Genomic DNA, 20,714 nt, shown 5'->3' with positions numbered 1-20,714 from the left:
CTATAGGAAAACCCTCAATCCTGTGTGAGTATTATGTGTGGTATACAGATAGATAATATTTTATTATATGTCTGTTATGTACTATCATTTGCACAAAGCCTCCATGTCAAAGAAACTACTTATAATTGAGGTGCACGTGTAAAAAGAAAAAACTCTTAAGCTCATTGTGTTAGGACACTTTAGACAGATAGCCAATTCCACATCTTATTAGAGCCTACCTGTCATTGAATTCCCTTTAGACAAATGTGGATCTGCCTCATATTTAAGTAACTTCAGGGAAGCAGATTTCACAACTGCTTTAATTAACCTGTTTTTGTTTTTAACAAACTCACCAGGAAATGTGTATTTCTCTCTAACTTTGCATAAGTGCAAAGCAGCTTTTCATCATCTTTTTATGTAAAGTCACTTTCTTAAATCTCAGGCTAAATTGTTATAATTTGTTTAACTTTTTTCATATTTGGAATTTCCAAGTCTTCACACTTCTCCAGGTTTGTTTTTACTGGGATGGTTAAGAGCATAGACTTGAGAGCCAAACTTACTCTTTAATGTTGAGATCATTTTTCTCCAGTGCTGTATTTTTAAAATTGTAGCTTTATGAGACAATAAATGTTCTCTATAGGGAGGACCCTGGAATCCAGGGAGGCTTGGGTTCAAATTCTGGCTCTGTCTGGCTGTATGATTTTGGTTGTTCTTTTATCTCTGTAGCTCACTTTTCTCATTTACAAAGTAGCGATAATAATCCCTACTTTATAGATTTGGTTTGAGGATTAAAATGATTTGTAAATGTCTGGTACGTAGTAAGCATTCGAAAGTATTAATTTCCGGGGCACCTGGGTGGTTCAGTCGTTAGGCCTCTGCCTTCGGCTCAGGTCATGACCCCAGGGTCCTGGGATCGAGCCCCGCATTGGGCTCCCTGCTCTGCAGGAAGCCTGCTTCTCCTTCTCCCACTCCCCCTGCTTGTATACCCTCTCTCGCTGTGTCTCTCTCTGTCAAATAAATAAAATCTTTAAAAAAAGAAAGTATTAATTTCCTTGGTTTCTTTTGTGTTTACCTATTGGTATTGCTGTTGCAAAGATACCATCTTCAAAAGAATTGAGAGAGGAGAAAATCCCTTTTCTACATTATTGTTAGGAATTTTGTATTGGGACAAGTAGTTATATGTGTGTGCCCCTGGAGGGCAAGAATTGTGCTCCCTTATTCTTTAACACAATTCCAGCCTTACATTAGTCAGCCAGAAGATGTTTTTGGATGATTATGTCATTAACTAACATGCTCACCAGGTAAGGAGAAATGGCTATAACCTTAAACATAACAGTGTAAGAAGTCTGGGTGAGTGTTGGAAAAGTGAGTACTTTTCTAGCATAGCAGATAACTTAGGAGGACATGAGTCTGTTGTTTCCCAAATCAAAATATACTTATCATGGTTATTATTTATTAAGTTGAAAGAAAAAAAACAGGATTTTGTTTTAATAGCAAGTGTTTTTCTTATATTAATTTATTAAACCTCATTAAACTGTTCATTAGAGGTATGGTCACTGCAAGTATATACATCTGGTTTTATAGCATTTTGATAGTGATTTAGATTCACACATGCCCATAAATCCAGAGGCATTTAAAGTCTTATTCTGGCAACAGGCAAGTGAGAGACAGACATTCTATTTAAATGGGACTAAACATTAAAATGTAAGATGTGGTTAATTAAAATTAAAAAAGGAGGGGCGCCTGGGTGGCTTAGTCGGTTGAGCTTCCGACTCTTGATTTCGGCTGGGGTCATGATCTCATGGGTTGTGGGATTGGGCCCCGAATCGAGCTCCCTGGTTGGAGGGGAATCTGCTTGGGATTCTCCCCCTCTGCCCCTCCTCCCTGCTCATTTTCTCTCTCTCAGATAAATCAATCAATCTTCTGAAGTTCTAGGAACCGTATTAGGTGCCAGTTAAGACCCACTCTGCCCTTGAGGAGTATTGTCCTCAGGAGAGGATGACAGTGGGCGCCTGGGGGGCTCAGTTGGTTAAGTGTTGGACTCTTGACTTTGGCTCAGGTCATGATCTCAAAGAGTCTTGAGATTGGACCCCCATGTTGGGCTCCACGCTGGGTGTGGATCTTGCTTAAGATTCTCTCTCCCTTTCCCTCTACAGCCCTCTCCTCATTTGCCCACGTGTGCTCTCTTTCTCTTTAAAAAAAAAAAGGAGAGGCTAGCAAGCAATAAACAGATAGTGATGCTGTGTGGGAAGCGCTGTGGTGGCGGTCCTCCTGGTGGAGGGGTCACCTGAGTGCCCTTGAGGGAGTGCAGGCTGCTCAGGTAGGTTTTGTCTAAGACACCATCCACACTCCACACTGAGCAGACTAGGAGAGTCAGCCCAGCAAAAGGCCAAAGAGAATAACGTTTGCAAAAACACAGACTTGAGAATGTACATGGCCATTTTGGGAACCGTAATTTAATTTGTTTTGGCAGAAACTTAAAGTGAATGGGGGAATGGCAGGAGGTGAGGCTGTGTGGGTAGGTGAGTGCTAGGTCGTGGCCATGCTAAGAATTTGGACTTCATTTTGTAGACTGTAGTGAGTCATGGAAAAACAAAGGAAGACTGAGGAACTGTCATAGAGTGAAGGAGACTGAGGAGACATCGCAAGTAGGTACAGTTTGGGGTCCTAGATTGGATCTTGGAAAAGAAAAAGGACACTAGGGTAAAAATGGGTGAAATTTGAAAGCTGTATAATTTGGGTAGTACTATTGTACCAGGGTTAATTTCCTGATTTTGATAATTGCACTATGTTTATGTAAATTGTTAACTTTGAGGAAGCTGGGCAAGGGTATGCATGAACTCTAATATTTATGCAGTTCTATGAGACTAAAATTACTACAGATTAATTATTGAATTAAAAAGTTTGGGGCTGGGGCACCTGGGTGGCTCAGTCAGTTGAGTGTCTCTTGATTTTGGCTCAGGTCATGATCTCAGGGTTGTGAGATCGAGCCCCACATTGGCTGTGTGCTGAGCATGGAGCCTGCCTGGGATTCTCCGTCTCTGTCTCTCTCTCTCTCTCTCTCCCTCCCTCTCCCCGAAAAAAGTTTGGGGTTCCACACTGGGCTTGGACCTTTAAAAAAAGGTCATATGTTTTGCAGTTTTGTCGTCCACATTCACCTGGCTTTCCAGTGACCATGAATGTGAGGAATGTGGTCAGAATCAGAGAGTGATCTTTATTACTAGCAATAGTGATAACATTTATAAAACTCTCACTGTCTGGCACTGCTAAGCAGTTTACGTGCAGAGAGAACAAAAACCACAGACTCTGGAGCTTCCCTGTCCAGGTTTGAAGCCTGACTCTTTAACTTACCCACTGGACACCTTGGGCAAGTTAGTTTACGTCTGTGCTTCAGTTTCCTCACCTGTGAAACGCGTATATTCGTAAAAGTCACATCCTGGAGGGTTGATATCAGATTAGATGAGCTGATTCCTGTGAAGTGCTTTGAGAAGAGAAGTAACTCACACAGCCTGTATAGAGTTAGGATTTGAGCTAATTGGTCTGATTGCAGAACCCATGCTTCTGACCTGTGGCCTGTTTTGTTTCTCTGGGCGGGACTTACTGGCCTCTGCAGGCACCAGAATGACATATTGGATACATTAGCATTCTGCCCCGAAGGATTAAACAAGTGGCTAGGCTAGATGAAAGTATTATAAATAACTTCCTTAAATGAGACCTCAAGAAGAGCTGGTAGGTATGCCAGCCATCATCACCGATACTGGGTTCCATTAGTGAGCAAGTTCTGCTCTTTGTTTGCAATAGAGTTGAAAAAAGATTTCCAGAAATGTCATAGCAGAGATGACATTAGTTTAAATGATAGCAGGTTAATGGCATCAGCCTGGTCAGACTGGACATGGCAGCTTGTTAGTTGGATGCTAGAAAATAATTTATTTAAAAAAAGGAATATTTGGATTTGGGGAAATAATTATAACTGTTGATTATCAGTATTTTTACTCAGCATTGTATTTAAGTAGATTTGATCATGATTTAATAGAATTCATTATGTAAGTGAATTAAATTCAGGCTTTTAGTAACAGGATGTCTTACTGTGTTTGTCTGTTCTTCTGCAGCAAAATGACATTTATCTTTTCTTGGTATGGTTGTTAAAAGGTATTTTAATACTAAAACATGCATCCATCCTCAGCAGCACTGAGATTAGATGAAATCTATTGCATTAAATACACATTACTAAATCGTCTTTAATGTGATTACTTCTTAAAGTCTGTCTTTTGTCATGCTCTTAATAGTTATTGAATATATTGTATTAAAATGTAAAGGTATTCCACAGAGCAGCACCGTCCAATAAAAACAGGCATTACATATGTAATGTTAAATGTTCTAGTGGCCGCATTTCAAAAGTAAAAGGAATCAGGTGGACTTAATAATATTTCATTAGGGGCGCCTGGGTGGCTCAGTCAGTTAAGTGTCTGCCTTTGGCTCAGGTCATGATCCCAGGGTCCTGGGATCGAAGCCTGCATCGGGCTCCCTGCTCTGTGGGGAATCTGCTTCTTCCTCTACCCTTCCCCCCCACTCATAATCTCTCTTTCACTCTCTCTCTCTAAATAAAATCTTGAAAAAATATTTTATTTAACCTAACATATCAAAAATATTATTACCCAATATTTCAACAATTTATTATTTTAAAATTATTAATGGTATATTTTACATTCTTTTTTTTAATCTTGAGTCTTCAAAATCTGGTGCGCTTCTCATTTTGGCACATCTGCAGCAGTCAGACTAGCCACGGTTTCAAGGGCTTACGTAACCGCATGTGGCTGATGACTACTGAATTGGACAATACAGCTGTGGAGTAGAGCTCATAGTCTTTGTCCAGAGAGTGGATTAAACCTCTCTTTGGAGACAGCCAAGAATAGTATTCCTTTTTTCAGATGGACACCAAAGTTTGGTCAAGTCTAAAGACATTAAAATGCATTTATTAATAATATTTATGTTTTATACTTAAATAAGATTATGTGAATATTTATATTCTCATGTATTAACTTAACCTTTGAGAGAGTATTTGGGTTCAGTCTTTCAATTTTCAATATGTGTGTTTTTTGATTCACCAGCAATTTCACATTTCAAAATTTATCCCGAAGAAATATGTGAACAAATTTGCAATAATTTATGTATAAGAATCTTCACTTTAACACTGTTAGTATGGTTTTTAAAGGGGAGCAGTCTATATAAATGCCCGTTAATAGATTAAATAAGTTATAATATATTGACACAATGGAATATTTTGCAACTATGAAAAAAATAGAATATGACATGGTTCAGTGGGAAAAAGTATAATGTAGGGCGCCTGGGTGGCTCAGTTGGTTAAGCGACTGCCTTCGGCTCAGGTCATGATCCTGGAGTCCCGGGATCGAGTCCCGCATCGGGCTCCCTGCTCAGCAGGGTGTCTGCTTCTCCCTTGGACCCTCCCCCCTCTCATGCTCTCTCTCTCTATCTCATTCTCTCTCTCAAATAAATAAATAAAATCTTAAAAAAAAAAAAGTATAATGTAGAATATTAAGTATAATACAGTCTCCCTTTTATGTGAAAAGTGTGTTGTTTATATCCCAATATAAACAACACATCTTACATATGGAAAATGCTACAGCCACACTAAAGAGTTTTAGTTAACAGTGATTATTTCTGGGGGATAAGACTGCAGGTGGCTTGTCAGTTTTCTATACATTTTTGTATTTGAATCATTTTTATGAGAATTATATATTACTTTCTATAATTAGGAAGTAGCAGACATTTTAAAAAAACAAGTATGCACAGAGATTTTGTTTTTGCATGTTATGAAACATGAAGAATGGGAAGCAATATAAATGTTCAAAAATGTATTATAGTATTTCCGCTCCTGGGATTGTATATAGCTATACCCAGATATTGTTATGGGACAGTGCTTACAATTGTGTGTGTGTGTGTGTGTGTGTGTGTGTGTGTGTGTGTGTGTGTAAATAACAGGATGACTATGAAAAACAGACATAACTAACCCAAATGCTAACAGTTCTCTGTAGGTGAAGGAACTATGCATTTTGTGTGTGTGCTTTGTTGGGTTTTTTCCATATTTTCTATAATGAATTTATACTTTTTCCATTCCTCTTGTAATGGGGAAAATCTCATCACTATTATTATTGTAAGATTCATTTGTTAAAAAAAGAATGAAATTTGGGAGGCTTAGCTGTGGGTGGTACCATAGGGAATCAAATTACTCGATATGTGTAAAAATGTTTGTAATACTGTAAAGCTAATATTATGTACATGAAAATATCATATTTTTGTTTTGTTCTGCCCAAGTAGAATTTTGTGGGTTTTTTATAAGATTTTATTTATTTTTTAAGTAATCTCTGCCCTCAGCATGGGGCTCAAACTTACAACCAGGAGATCAAGAGTCACGTGATCTACTGACTGAGCCAGCCAGGCGCCCCCCAGTAGAGTTTTTTTTGGTTAGAATTTTATAATATGCATATTGTCCTACAGCCTCTTCTATTATAATGAACAGAAAGGGCTACCTCCTGTGAATTCTCTTTGGTATAATTTTGTCTGTATAAGGTCATATAGTTGTTCAGCTCCTTTCATCAGAGGATCTCAAAGCACTTTGTACAAAAATACCCTTTTTTTTTCTGTTGGTGGGAAATGGAAGTGATATAATTTAAATTTCCATAACACCATGGCTAAGGATCAAACTTGTTATGTACTCAGATGTACTCCTTCATTTAAAGATGGGGGAAATGAAAGACTGGATCTAGTGAATAGAGATGATGTGGAATTCTAGAAGCCTTTTCTGACTCGGAACCAGTGCTAATGAGTGATGGTGGTATGAGGCATTTCATTCAGGTGTTGTACCACTACTGTGCTTACTACCTACTAGTAATGACACTGAAAAGTGATTAAGATGTACTTAGAGGAGGAAAATGGGGAACTCAAGTCCTCCTTCTCTTCTGTCTGGAGTAGTGTTTAAGGGTTAGTATATTGCTCAGGGGCACAAGTGTGTCTACTCTTTTTTGAGACTATGATGTAAATGGATCTACTGTCATTTACAGTGCACTGTTATGAGACTTTTCTCCTGTAATATTAAGGAAAAAGAGGGAAATACATTTGTGATTAGTGTGTGCCTATGAATTGTTCTCCATTCCACTCTGGAGTCACATGCTCCTGTGATCAGTTCTGGAGTTTGTTAACTCATGGAATGTGTTTCCTTTTCTAGGTTAGTAGTTACTAATGTCCCTGCCTGTTTGTTTCCTGCTTTATTTAGGTTTCATGTCCTCAGCAAGCTACTGAGCTTCATGGCACCTATTGACCATACTACAATGAATGATGATGCCAGGTGAGTAATAGATTAATTATGTGTCTCAAATGGCTCCATGACAGCCTGATATTGACCTGTTCTCCAGCCTGTCCATTTGTTCTTATCAGTTAACCATTTGTCATTGGCATCATAGCAAGGGTCCTTGTCACATTTCTTCACCCCATAATTACTGTAGAACCAAACCAAAATTTCCGTAAATATCAGTGCTGCCTCTGGTGGTTTTTTTGTTTGTTTTTCCTGTTTTGTTTTTAACTTTAGTCACTTGCCTAAGACATCTGGGCTTTTCTCTAAAACAGAAAGGTGGGTCAGGGCAGCACATGTGCTTGCTCTCTGTGGCTGGGGGTTTTGTGCGTATGCTCTCCTTTTTAAAAATGTCTCTAGAGACTGCTCTAGAGATGTGCATCATGTTGTGTTTGTTCAGGCTGCTGTTGAGGATTTTGTGTATGTGTGTGTTTTTATAAAAGAAGTACATGCTCATTTTATAAACTGAAACAAAATAGAAATGTATGCAAACAATGTATCCTTGTAATATTACAATTAATAGATAGCTATTTTTTTAAAGACTCATTCCTTCTATATTAGCTAGCATTCTACTATATTGTAGTATTTCTATATTACTTATTTAGCCATATTCCTTCCCTTTCACTTATTTGCCATTCATTTATTCATTTATATCAGTATGAACTCATGCTTTCCTATTTTAGTCAATGAATTATAACCTATTACTATCATTATTTTTTATTTGAAGTTGTTCCACGTTAATGGAAGCCCTTTGAAGCTGGCTTTTGTCCTCTTGAGATGTCCCCATTCCTTGAGTATGTTCTTACTTTCTGGCATAACGGGGTATTCTAGGCTTACCTCAAACTTTCCCTGTTCCAGCCCTAGAGTCAGTCTTTCTCCAAGGAGCCCTGATTCTTTTTTGTGGATTGTGGTATTTAGAAACCAAGATCTGTGTGCTAAGGGTGTTCATTGTCACCGGGTTTCACCGTTCCTAGGCTCTCTCAGCGTAGGGAGCTAGGAGATGTGTGTGTAAATATATACACATGCAGGAGAGAGCCACTTGTGTAGCATCTTTGAATGTTTCCTTTCAGTCTTTTTTTTCCCCCAATTTTCCTAAACATTTTATTTATTTATTTATTTGTATAAACGTAATCTCTGCACCCAACATGGAGCTCGAACTCACGACTCTGAGGTCAAGGGTCACATGCTGCACTGACTGAGCCAGCCAGGCACCCCTCCTTTTTAGTCTTTATGAGTTTCCTTTGAGAATGTTCTTGTTTTTCTTTAGAATATAATTAAAATTATATTCTATTGTGAATTTTTTCTTTAAATATTTTGTATACTATGAGCATTTTCATGTCAGTAACATTCAAAAATTTTATTTTATATATTTATTTTTTTAAAGATGTTATTTGACAGCGAGAGAGGGAACACAAGCAGGGGCAGTGGGAGAGGGAGAAGCGGACTCCCCGCCAATCAGGGAGCCTGATGCGGGGCTCGATCCCAGGACCCTGGGATCATGACCTGAGCCAAAGGCAGACACTTAACTGACTGAGCCACCCAGGCGCCCCTCAAAAATTTTAAATGACTGTATAATGTTTTTATATTGCTTATTTAAGTCATTCACTAATTGTTGGACATTTAAATGATTTTAATTATTGTAAATAATGCTGTGGTAGACATTTATAAACATAAATCTTTACCAAGCAAAATTATTGGTCCTAGGGTAAGCACATAAGGGTTTTGCCAGCTTTATGTTTCAAAGTACACTTAACCTTTTTATTTGAGAGTATTTTGTTTGCTATTAAACCTCATCAGATTTTCTGTGGTGGCCTAAAAAGTAGCAGATCTGCAAATTGAGGGAACACAATGATTACTTATTTTTTGTTTGCTTTTTTCAGTACTTTGAGTACAAAAGAGCTTATGGAGGGTTCTGAGTACATTTATACTCAGAACTTTGTGACTTCACATGCTCTCCTGTGCTTTGCAAGTAAATGCCTTCATCTGGCTGGGGTGTTTTGTTTGTTTCCACTTATTTCTGGATCTAGTCTGTTTTTTTTTGAAATTACAGAGTAAATTGAGTGCAACTTAAAATTCCTGTCAGGATAACATGGAAGATTGTATCAACAGGAAAGGAAAACTAGATGCTCAAAAACTAAAACAAACCCATTACGGAAACATTATTACCCCAGGCATAAAGTGTGAAACCCAGTATAATATTAGTGGCGTCTTTTGAATACAGTATTACTACTAGATCATTTAGAAACAACTTTTTGTCCTTCGTAGTTGGCATTTTTCTTGAATCACCTAATATCCCAGGGGCACTTAGTTTTCCTGAATCTTATTTATTCACTTGTAATTTCTGAGGGTTGCTACCAAATGCTAGCCAAAGAGGATTTGAAAATGACTGTATTATTTAGGATTATGTTGGCCTTGGTCTGCAAGAATCTTAAAACCTGCCTACAGAGGCATAAGCAAATGAGTTTATGTTTCTGACAGAAAAAATTTAGGGGTAGCATGCAATTATTGGCAGTGGTTTTCCCTTCTCTTCTCAGTGATATAAGGGCCAGCTTCTCTTAGTCTTTCCCTTGTGGTCCCACGATGGCGGCTACGGTTTTAGCCATCAAATGTGTTCATGGTGGGAAGAAGAGAGGAAAGAAGTGGTGTCAGATTTGTCTGCTTTCGTTTATCAGAAAAGTAAAAGCTTCCCCAGAATCCCCTCCAAACGTCTTCTATCTCATTAGTTAGAGCTGTGCTACATTGCTGCTTCAGGTAGAGCAGGCAAGGGAGAAGGGGTCGGGAATGTTTGTTGGGTAGTAGTCCTTCTGGCATTCAGTGTTTGTGGGGGGGAATAAGGCTGTCCCTTGTGGACTGATTGCTTATTATCAGCATTGTTCTCCAGCTCGTTTAGCCCACTTAACAAGGAATTTAATAAAAGTCTTGTAGCTGGAGAACTGAGCATGTGTTTTTACCACAGTGCACTGTATTCCCCTTGTGTTTCCTAAGGAGAAGAGGCATTTATCCACATTACTGCTCGTGCTGCATAGTCTGAACAAGCTAGATTAACTGTGGGTAAAGGAACTGGGCATTAGCTTTCTCTGCTTCTCATATCCAAATTCTCAGGGCAGGAGAAGGCAGTTGTAGCTTGACCTATTTCGTTTTTCTTTAGGTAATTCTATAACTGGTGACAATCTGCTACTGTACTATTTTGTCTCCTACTTTGTGTACCACAAAATATCACTGAGGAATTGGAAACTTTCATAGTTAAAATATCAGTATCAGTGTATAGTACTTTTCCTCAAATGAACAGTTTTGGTTTTGCTAAGTTACAGATATGTCATTCTTGGTATGCATGAATAGAGAATTTTTTTATGATTTTGAGATAGAGAAAGACTTTGTAAGCATGACACCAAGGCCAGAAGCCATAAGGAAAAATAATCAACAGATCTGACTACCTGAAAGTCACATTGAAAAAGACATCGAAAACAAAGTGATAAGTAAATGACAGGGACGCCTGGGTGGCTCAGTCGGTTAAGCAGCTGCCTTCGGTTCAGGTCATGATCCCAGGGTGCTGAGATTTAGTCCCACATTGGGCTCCCTGCTCAGCAGGGAGCCTGCTTCTCCCTCTGCCTGCCGCTCCCCCTGCTTGTACTTTCTCTTTCTCTGACAAATAAATAAAATCTTTAAAAAAAAAATAGGTAAATGACAGACTGACAAGAGGAAGTTCAATATATGAATTTTTCTTTACTATGTAAAATACTATGTAAAGAGTTTTTACAAGTCTCTGAGAATCCCAGTAAAAATAATGGCAAAGCATGTCAACAAGTAAACTTTCAGAAATCATAAAAAAAGTCTCAAATAGCTAAGAAACAGACTGTCAACCTCGTTAATGAAAGAAATCCAAATTAAAATGAGATTTCATTTTTTTCCCTATTAAATTATAAAACATTAAAAGATTGGTAACCTCCTGTGTTGATGGTATGGGGAAACAGAGACTTCCGCGTACCATTGTTGGGAATGTATTTGGCAAAATGATTTTGGAGGGCTATTTGGCAATGTGTGTCAGAATTTTATTTTATTTTTTTAAGATTTTATTTATTTATTTGACACAGAGAGAGATAGCGAGAGAGGGAACACAAGCAGGGGGAGTGGGAGAGGGAGAAGCAGGCTTCCCGCTGAACAGGGAGCCCGACGCAGGGCTCGATCTCAGGACCCTGGGATCCTGACCCGAGCCGAAGGCAGATGCTTTAACGACTGAGCCACCCAGGCATCCCTGTGTGTCAGAATTTTAAATGTATACTTAACTGATAACCCAGAAAAATCTACTTCTAGGAATTGACCTAAGGAAATATAGCAAGTCAGCAAATATATTTGTATTAAGAATCTTTACATTGTGTGTCAACTATACTTCAGTAAAAAAATAAATAAATAAATATTTCATGGGTTATGAGATTGAGCCCTACATCCGGCTCCATGCTCAGCAGGGAGTCTCTGCTTGAGGGATTCTCTCCCTCTGCCCTCACTCTTCCCTCCCCTTTTCTCTCTCTCTCTCTCAAATAAATACATCTTAAAAAACTATTTTAAAATAAATAAATAAGTAAATAGGAAATATAGAACAAAACAAGAATCTTCTGCAACATGGTTTATAATGGGGGAAAGTAAACAATCTGAATGACCTTCAATAAGCAACTAGTTAAATAAATCACAGTAAATTCATTCAATGAAATTATAAACAGCTGTTAAAAGGATGAAGTGCTGTATTAACACAATGTTCAGCTACAAAATACTATATTATAATCCACCTTTTGAGTAAATAGGTATGTATGATAGGAAAAAAAGTGACACCTTTATTTTTTTTTTAAGATTTTATTTATTTGACAGAGAGACAGCGAGAGAGGGAACACAAGCAGGGGGATTGGGAGAGGGAGAAGCAGGCTTCCCGCCGAGCAGGGAGCCTGATGTGGGGCTCGATCCCAGGACCCTGGGACCATGACCTGAGCCGAAGGCAGACGCTTAACGACTGAGCCACCCAGGCGCCCAAAGTGATACTTTTTTAAAAAATCGATTGTACTGTCAGATTTCCACGTTATTTTGTTAACTAGAAAAAGAAACCGTGCTTGTAACATGATCCACTTATGTTTTGAAGATAGAGATTAAACAGGCATATATGTACACATATGTATGTATATGTTACAGTGGTTAGGGAAGTGTCTGAGAAGACCACACATCATAATATTTACAATGTTTACCTGTGGGGAAAGGAATGACATGAGGGAGGGGGTGAGGGACACTCTGTTTTATTTTTTATGCTTCTATTTTGGTCCAATCTTTTGCCATGACAATGCATTCATAGAAGTTACATTTTTAAAAAGTTACATTAAAAAGAAGCTCTGAAACAATGGGCATCAAACTCCACATATTTGTTGCTGGGTGGAGGGGAATAGAAAACACATTTTACTTTCTAGTCTTTGTATTTCCGTAGTGTTTGAAATTTTTCTACAGTTAGTTTACACTGCCTTTTATCAACAGAAAAAAAAGGACGTTTTCAAATATATAATATACCAAGGAAATGGGAAGGTGCTGATTATTTCTATATTGAAGTATATGAATGAACGATGTCTTCCTTGGGGCGCCTGGGTGGCTCAGTTGGTTAAGCGTCTGCCTTGGGCTCAGGTCATGATCCCAGGGTCCTGGGATCGAGCCCCGTGTCAGGCTCCCTGCTCGGCGGGAAGCCTGCTTCTCCCTCTCCCACTCCCCCTGCTTGTGTTCCTGCTCTCGCTGGGTCTCTCTCTGTCAAATAAATAAAATACTTAAAAAAAAAAAAAAGAAAAAGAAAGATGCCTTCCTTACGGTTTCCACCCTATGGACCATATGGATAAAACTGGCTTTTTAGTACCGAGCTAGTGTCTCTTCCCATTACCCTCTGCCCCCTTTTTTAATCATGATAAAATACACATACATTTTCTAGCACTTTTGATTTCTTATTCCCAGCGGCAGCTCCACCTGTGGTTCCTGCCTTAGCCAGGTCTGGAGAAAGAACCCTTTCTCTTTGTTCCTTGGTTTCAGTGTGTTGTTCTACAGGTGCCTAAATCCCCCAGTGCTTGGGTTTTTTTGGAGGAGAAGCGGGACAGAATCTGAGTGCTATTTACTCCTTCTTGAATCCCCAGCTAAAACCATCCAATTTGAGCTAAAAAAAAAATTTGTACTTGGTCAAATTGAATTGTAACTGGAACATAGTTCTCATTAAGGGAGAGGATAGAAGAGATCTTTAACATGGGGTATTAAAATATCCTTAGTGGAGAGACGAGTGCTATCTTTAAAAGGATCTTTAAAAAGGCAATGGCATCTTCATTTTGTTTCTCCTGTGATGTGGTCTGTGTAGTGTTATCTGTTTAGTTAATTTCTGCTGGTATATATTCTTTTCTCATGCTAGGAATTTTCTTCAAGTGATGTATTTTTTTAAAAAACCTTTTAAATGCAGAGTAGCCAGTTTGTGTCCCCATGTTACCACATTTCCCTTTGGGGGCACTTTGGTTACTAATTTATGTGCTTTCAGGTTGCCCATGTTAGTGAAAGTCTCATGGAACCCCTGATACTTTATATGTGCTGGGCCAGTAGATCTTTACTCCATTAGGAGGTAGGCGGGTGGTTTCTATTGCAGGCCTGCTGAACATCTCTAGTATTGAGAGAAAACCAAAGAAATCCTGCTTTGCCCATGTGTTACATGTTTGCATGCAAGGAAGGAGATTACCAGGAGCCTAAAGATGACCACTGACTTTGCCAAGCCCTTGATACTCTTGGCACACGGGAGCTCTGCTCCAGAGCGGCTGCTCTTTGCCCTTTGGGGTCGTCTTTGCTAAGAGGGCAAAGTATCGCGTGATACTATAGAGACAGGGTTATTAGTGGGCTAAGGGGGAGAAAAGGCTTGGTGTCTCTTTGGGAGAGAATCCCTCTAAGCATATTGTTACCACCAAGAACAGGTCAGTGTGATATTTACATGGTTAACAGGAGGATTGCTGTTTGCTTCTCTGAGGACTGAAGTTATTCTAAGCTTATCAACATTTTAGAAACAGCTGACTTTACATGGTGTGAATCCCCTGGGGTACTATTAGACCAGAGAGAGTCTGAAGTAATTCAGATGATCTCTTATTATGGTTCTAACCAAATGAAGAATTTGGAGGTTGTGGAAATAATCATCTGGTTTTTTTGCCTTTTTCTTTTTTTTAAGATTTCATTTATTTATTTGAGAGAGAGAATGAGAGAGAGAGCATGAGAGGGGGGAGGGTCAGAGGGAGAAGCAGACTCCCTGCTGAGCAGGGAGCCTGATGCAGGACTCGATCCCAGGACTCCAGGATCTTGACCTGAGCCGAAGGCAGCTGAGCCACCCAGGTGCCCCTTTTTGCCTGTTTTTGAAAGACGCTCTGAGGCAAGACTTTTAAAGAAGTTAATTCTTGGGGCGCCTGAGTGGCTCAGTCGTTAAGCGTCTGCCTTCGGCTCAGGTCATGATCCCAGGGTCCTGGGATCGAGCCCCACAATGGGCTCCCTGCTCAGCGGGAAGCCTGCTTCTCCCTCTCCCACTCCCCCTGCTTGTGTTCCTGCCCTTGCTATCTCTCCCTCTCTGTCAAATAAATAAATAAAATCTTAAAAAAAAAAGTTAATTCTTCCTCATTTGTTGTGTTGATGTAGGTCAGATATAAAATGCTGGTGTGACAAGCAGGAGAAGCAAATTCTGAGTAAGACCTGAGACAGGTCAAGATATGTTCCTAACCAGTGGCCACTGCTTCTGATTTGGGAAGGGAACCCACATGCACCGTGCACTCTGTCGGGGGGGGTGGGGGGCATGTCCCCCCCCAGAGCATTTTGGCTGTCGGCCCGGTAAGGGTCTCCGTGGCAGCTAGCAGCCGGAAGCGCACCAAGGAAATGTGGTGTCCACCTCACACCCACTGCTGCTTCGGACCACGGCTCTTACGTAAGCCCAGTTCGGGGACCCTCCATTTTGAGGCTAGCTTATTGCGTTTTCCTGAGAAGCTTTGTTCCTTATTACAAAAATGATAGCAGTATTAACACTTTATAGGTACCCCATTCCTTTGGAAAGAACTTGAAGAAATTCTCAATAGAAACAGTAAGAATTTCCATGTTAGCCCCTCATTTTCTCCCCCACATTAAAGAACCACTTTTTCCACTCCTTCTATGAAGCTGCTGGCGTTAAAAAAGAACAAGGAGAGGATCCTTTAATGATAACCACTAAGCACCAAATACATTATTGTTTTACATCTGGAGTTTTAGAAAGGAAATGTACAAAGGTAATCCAGCCTTGTAAAGTGCTTTGTCAACATCACTGCCACGTTGTTCTTGAGGTGCCTTGGTATAATAGAATTTGTACAGGCAATTTATCTTCGGCTTGCCATTTTTGTGTGTGGGTCTGCACCCTAAACATGGGCACATTCTACCAGTCTCCTGATGGTTTTCTTTCCCCCCCAGTTGATAACCCAGAGGTTAACTTAGGCCATTTTTTACTCCATTTGCCTACTTTACCCCTTTATTTAATAGCAGTGTGCACTGCGTCATGGTGAAGGATTCTGGTGTAGTTTGCTTGGCATTTGAGAGCACATCAGCTAATAACCCCACAAGTACCCTCCACAGAGCATCTGTAGTTGGTTAAAAACTTGCAAGCAAGAATGGTTAAGATACAGATGCTTTCTCTGAAGCATCTTATCTCTTAAAAAGACACAGGTTATTCTGACAGGTGAAACAAGTCCGGGCAAATATGCAACAATGATCTAATCAGCAGGAACGAGAGCAATATTTTCACTGGTGCTGCCTTTTACCAGCGTCATTAAAGGCTCCCATTACTCTTTTATTAGAGGTTCCCTCTCTTCCTTATCAGATTACAGAATGAACATAACTCACAGCAGTGATTTGATCTCTTGTTAAAGAGGATTACAGCTTTGCATTAACTCGGATTGACACAGTTTATAATTCGCTTGTTGATACTCTGGCGGGCAGCATCACGTTTGACCCCCCAGCAGTGCTGAGGGGAAAGGACCCCCATATATCATCATTAAAGATGGCGTCCAGCACAGAGATAGGAGGCATGGGGGGGCCTTCCTCCTCCGGAATGTTAGAAAGGACAAAGGAAACATTCTCAAGTTCAAAGCTGAGACGTGGGCCAGAGTTTTAAAACTGGATTAGGAACTGTGATTGTTTCTTCTGTTTTTCCTCATTCGCTGCTGTTCGGTCTTATACAATTCTAGTGAATTTGCATTCTCAAATTGAAGCCTTGGTTCCAAGCAGGATGTAGAGGGATAAAAGCACATCTTCTAGAAAGAGATTGTAGATGTTGAAGAGATAAATCTTTCCTCAAAATGGGGCTTCTTGACTATAGTTCTCATTTCGGTTAAATTCCTATCATTTCTTCAAAGGATTGTGCATCCTTTTTTTACCCCAAAGGGGTCTTTCACATTCCTTAAAGTGGATGTAAATGTTTCTCTTAAGGACTTACTGTTTTTAAGTTCTAGCATTTTATTATTGCTGTCTTTTAAAATACAGTATCTTATAATATTGTATTAATCACAGCTTGCAAGTGGGTAGGCAATAGCTAAATGTTTTTCACCTTAATTTAGATTAAGTCCTACATTTCCCACAGTGATCACTGAGCCAACGTTAGGTTGCTAAGATATGTAGACCATTTCTGTTTCTAAGTGCATTCATCCTGTGCTCTGAGTTATCCGCCCTAAGTCTGCTACCCTGTTTCTGATTGGCAATGAAATGACACAGTAGTAACATCATATTCCACTTATTATGTACCAGACACTGCATTAAGCCCTTCATGTACCTTTTCGTTCAGTCCTTAAAAGAAACCACTGAAGTGCTTGACATTGTCTGCCTTTTATAAGAATACTGAGGCATAGGGGCGCCTGGCTGGCTAGCCAGTACAGCATGTGACTCTTGATCTTGGGGTTGTGAGTTCGAGCCCCATATTGGGTGTGGAACCTCCTTTATAAAGGGGGGGGCACCTGGGTGGCTCAGTCAGTTGGGCATCTGCCTTCGGCTCAGGTCATGATCCTGGGGCCCTGGGTTCAAGCGCTGAGTTGGGCTCCCTGCTTAGCGGGGAGTCTGCTTCTCTCTCTCCTCCCCGCTTGTGCTCTCTGCCGCTATCTGTCTCTCTCTCTCAAATAAATAAGATCTTTAAAAAAACGAAAAAGAATATTGAGGCATAGAGCTATTAAGTTACTGGCCCAAGTTAAATAGCAAGGAAGTAGTTGAGCTGGTCTGTGCGTTTAGGAATGTGAATTCAAACCTGCTGCTGTTTCCAGGGCATCAGCAAGCTTTTAGAAATGTCTGGGAATGATGTGCCAGAGGGAAGCTGCTTCTCCCCATCCTCAATATACATATAAGACCCTTTCTCTCAATTTAAAACTTGTTTGGGGGTGAGCGGGGGAGACTTGTTTGGATTAAAATGATTTTTTCTTTTCCTTTTGTTCTTTTAAAATAGAGATGCTTTGGGGTGGGGGGGGAGTGCCTAACAAGTCATTCACATCTTAGTATGAATCACTGAATTTCCAGACCTTCTCTTATGCTTATAGCATTCTTCTGGTTACAAAGACCCTAAATCTTATAATCAGCTTTGAAACCTGAGTTAGAGTATTCAGTCAGCTTGCCCTTACAGTTCTACATCTTCCATATTCGGGTGCTTGTCACCTACTTTCCTTAGGACAATATCTTTTTTTTTTTCCTGTCATAAAAACAATACATGTGTATGGAAGAAAATTTGGAAATACAGAAAGAAAAATTTATCTGTTATGTGCTATTGAGAGTTGAACATTAATACTTTTATATGTTTTCTTGCAGAATTTTTTGTGTATGTGTTTTATCAAGATATGTATATATGTTTGTATCCCTTTTTCTGATTAACTTTATGTTACAAGCATTTTAACACCATTAAGTTTTTTAAAAGACATTATAATAATTTTATAATATCCAATTATGAAATATTGTTGGACACTTAGGTTTCTGATTATTTTTATTTCTCTTTAAGTAATACTGCAATGAACATATTTGTACAGAAATCTATATTTTAAGTCTTGCTGTGTCTTTAGAATAGATTCTTAGAAGGCTAATTCTTGGGTCAAAGGTGTAACTTTCTAATGATTCTTGATAGGTCATACTAATTTACATGCCCCTGCTCCCTTACCAGCTGAGGTTTGTCATTACACTTTTGGTAATATGGAGGGTTATGTTTTAAAAGTATTTTCTATTTTGATGTGCTAAAAGTTATTTATTTTTTTATAAGTTGGTAACAAGTGACCCTTTACGGACCTACACTGTGTTAGGCACTGAACTAAATATCTGTTTATTTTCTCATTTAATAGTAAACTTGAAGAGTCCGTGTATTTATTAATCATTCATACTCCTTTATCCTTTCATTATTTTTCTTTTGGGTTTTAGTTTTTCTTTGCCATTTGTATGAATTCTATCTGTTATGGTTATATATATTTCATATTTTTTGCAGATTTTTTCTTATTTTGCTCGCCTGTTGATAATACATTCAGTGGCCTCTACTGTCCGTCTCTCTTTTTGAGTCACACTTTTTTTATAATTCCCACATGGACTATTGCACCAACAGTCTCTTAACCACGCAGTCTGATCTAATCAGGGCTATGTGTCTTGCCAGATGAGACCTTCCTAGTATACCGCTTGGCGCATGCTAGTCCTCGTTGCCTATAGAATTGAACCGGTACTCTCGACCCTGGCCCTCAAGGCCTTGCTCCCTTTCTCCCCTCATCACGTTTCAGTATGTACACCCTTGTGCTGTCCCCACAACTCCCCCCACCACCTCCAACCACTCCTTGCGCTCCTGTCTCTTCATTCTGCTCACTTAACCCGGGGCGTTTCTTCACCCCTTCCCCACCTTGGTCCCTGCCCGTTGGGATGTTCATAGTCCTTGACCAACACCAGCCTTTCCAGGGAGACTTATGATCCCCCTTCCACACTGAGCTGTGGGGCTCGATCTTCCTTGAACCCCTACTAACCCCTACTTTATTTGTTCTTTAATGCTATTTATTACAGCTCACAAAAGCACTTGGCGGGGGTTTTCTTCTTGCTAAGAACACTTAACTTATGGGGTTGGCTCAGTCGAAGAGCATGTGACTCTTGATCTCAGGGTTGTGAGTTCGAGCCTCACGTTGGGTGTAGAGATCACTTAAATTAGTAAACTTTAGAAAAAAAGAAAAAAAAGAATGCTTGACTTGTAAGTCAAAGTAGTGTGCATATGTTTACTGTAATCTTGTATTTGGTTTTGTATCAAAGTTTTATGCTCATACATTTGGAATAATATATTTTGATTCCAGTTTTTATTTTCAATTTTTTTTAAAGATTTTATTTATTTATTTATTTGACAGAGAGAGAGAGAGAGACAGCAAAAGAGGGAACACAAGCAGGGGGAGTGGGAGAGGGAGAAGCAGGCCTCCCGTGGAGCAGGGAGCCCGATGCGGGGCTTGATCCCAGCACCCTGGGATCATGACCTGAGCCGAAGGCAGACGCTTAACAACTGAGCCACCCAGGCACCCCTTGATTCCAGTTTTATCTTGCCTTATTGTATAACATTTTTGTAGCACAAGTATTATTTGCAAAGCCATATAATGTCTTTTCCCAGTTGCTGTCAGCCTCTCGAAGCTAGAGAACTAATGCAGGAGGACGCCTGAGCGCGTTTTGCCCCAGCGCTCATGCGGCACGACCCAGAGGAGGCTTCCCTCTGTGGCTTCGTCTCCTTCTTGACAAAGCCAAAATAGTCCTTGCTCATGAGAGTCTTGAGAACGAAATATTCTTTTAAATTTTTTGTTTCTGAGAAGGACTATTTTAAATGTAATCTGTACAATTATCTAAATAAAGAAGATGTATGTTTTCACGTGGGTAAATATTGTATCGTCCCTTTACCTGCAGCACAAACCTATCCATTTCTGTGCAAACCTGAAAAAAGTTGGCTATAGGTCTCCTGTCTGAAATGCCTTTAAAGGCTTTCAGCTTATAAGTCTGTTTACAATTTGCTGGTAGGACTATTTTTGCAAACAGTCCTATAAGACAGATGAACAAACATTTTTGCCTCTTTTACCGAAATCTCCAAATCCTCTAACTCCTTTAATATCCTTTCCCTGGCTCCCCCAGCACTTCGTACCTGTCCAGATCGCGTACTGTATTCACGTGCCGCCCCCCACCCCCCCGCCCCAGTCGTGCCCCTGGTTAGCTGTGGGTTCCGTCTCCAAGCCAAAACACAACACTTGAATGTCAGCTCTGTATTTTGTTCTTAGCTCTTGGCCGTGTTGGAAGATCCCCAGAAATGAAGAGTCCAGCTCTGGGACTTCTCGTTCCCAACCCTTTACTTAGAGAGTTT

General features: G+C 39.8%; 1 protein-coding gene across 1 annotated transcript in view; it reads left to right on the top strand.

Annotated features, from left to right (window-relative positions):
• The window catches only part of AATF (apoptosis antagonizing transcription factor), a 100,089-nt gene that overhangs the window by 69,704 nt on the left and 9,671 nt on the right, over positions 1–20,714 (top strand). The window contains exon 11 of the mRNA XM_035724678.1: positions 7,271–7,342. Within this exon, the coding sequence (XP_035580571.1) occupies positions 7,271–7,342 (72 nt within the window). The remainder of the gene's footprint in view (positions 1–7,270; positions 7,343–20,714) is intronic.

This window comes from Zalophus californianus, chromosome 16 (assembly GCF_009762305.2).
Source record: "Zalophus californianus isolate mZalCal1 chromosome 16, mZalCal1.pri.v2, whole genome shotgun sequence".
Classification (NCBI taxonomy): Eukaryota; Metazoa; Chordata; class Mammalia; order Carnivora; family Otariidae; genus Zalophus; species Zalophus californianus.
The sequence above is the reverse complement of the archived record's forward strand: the minus strand, read 5'-3'. Positions and strand labels throughout refer to the sequence as shown.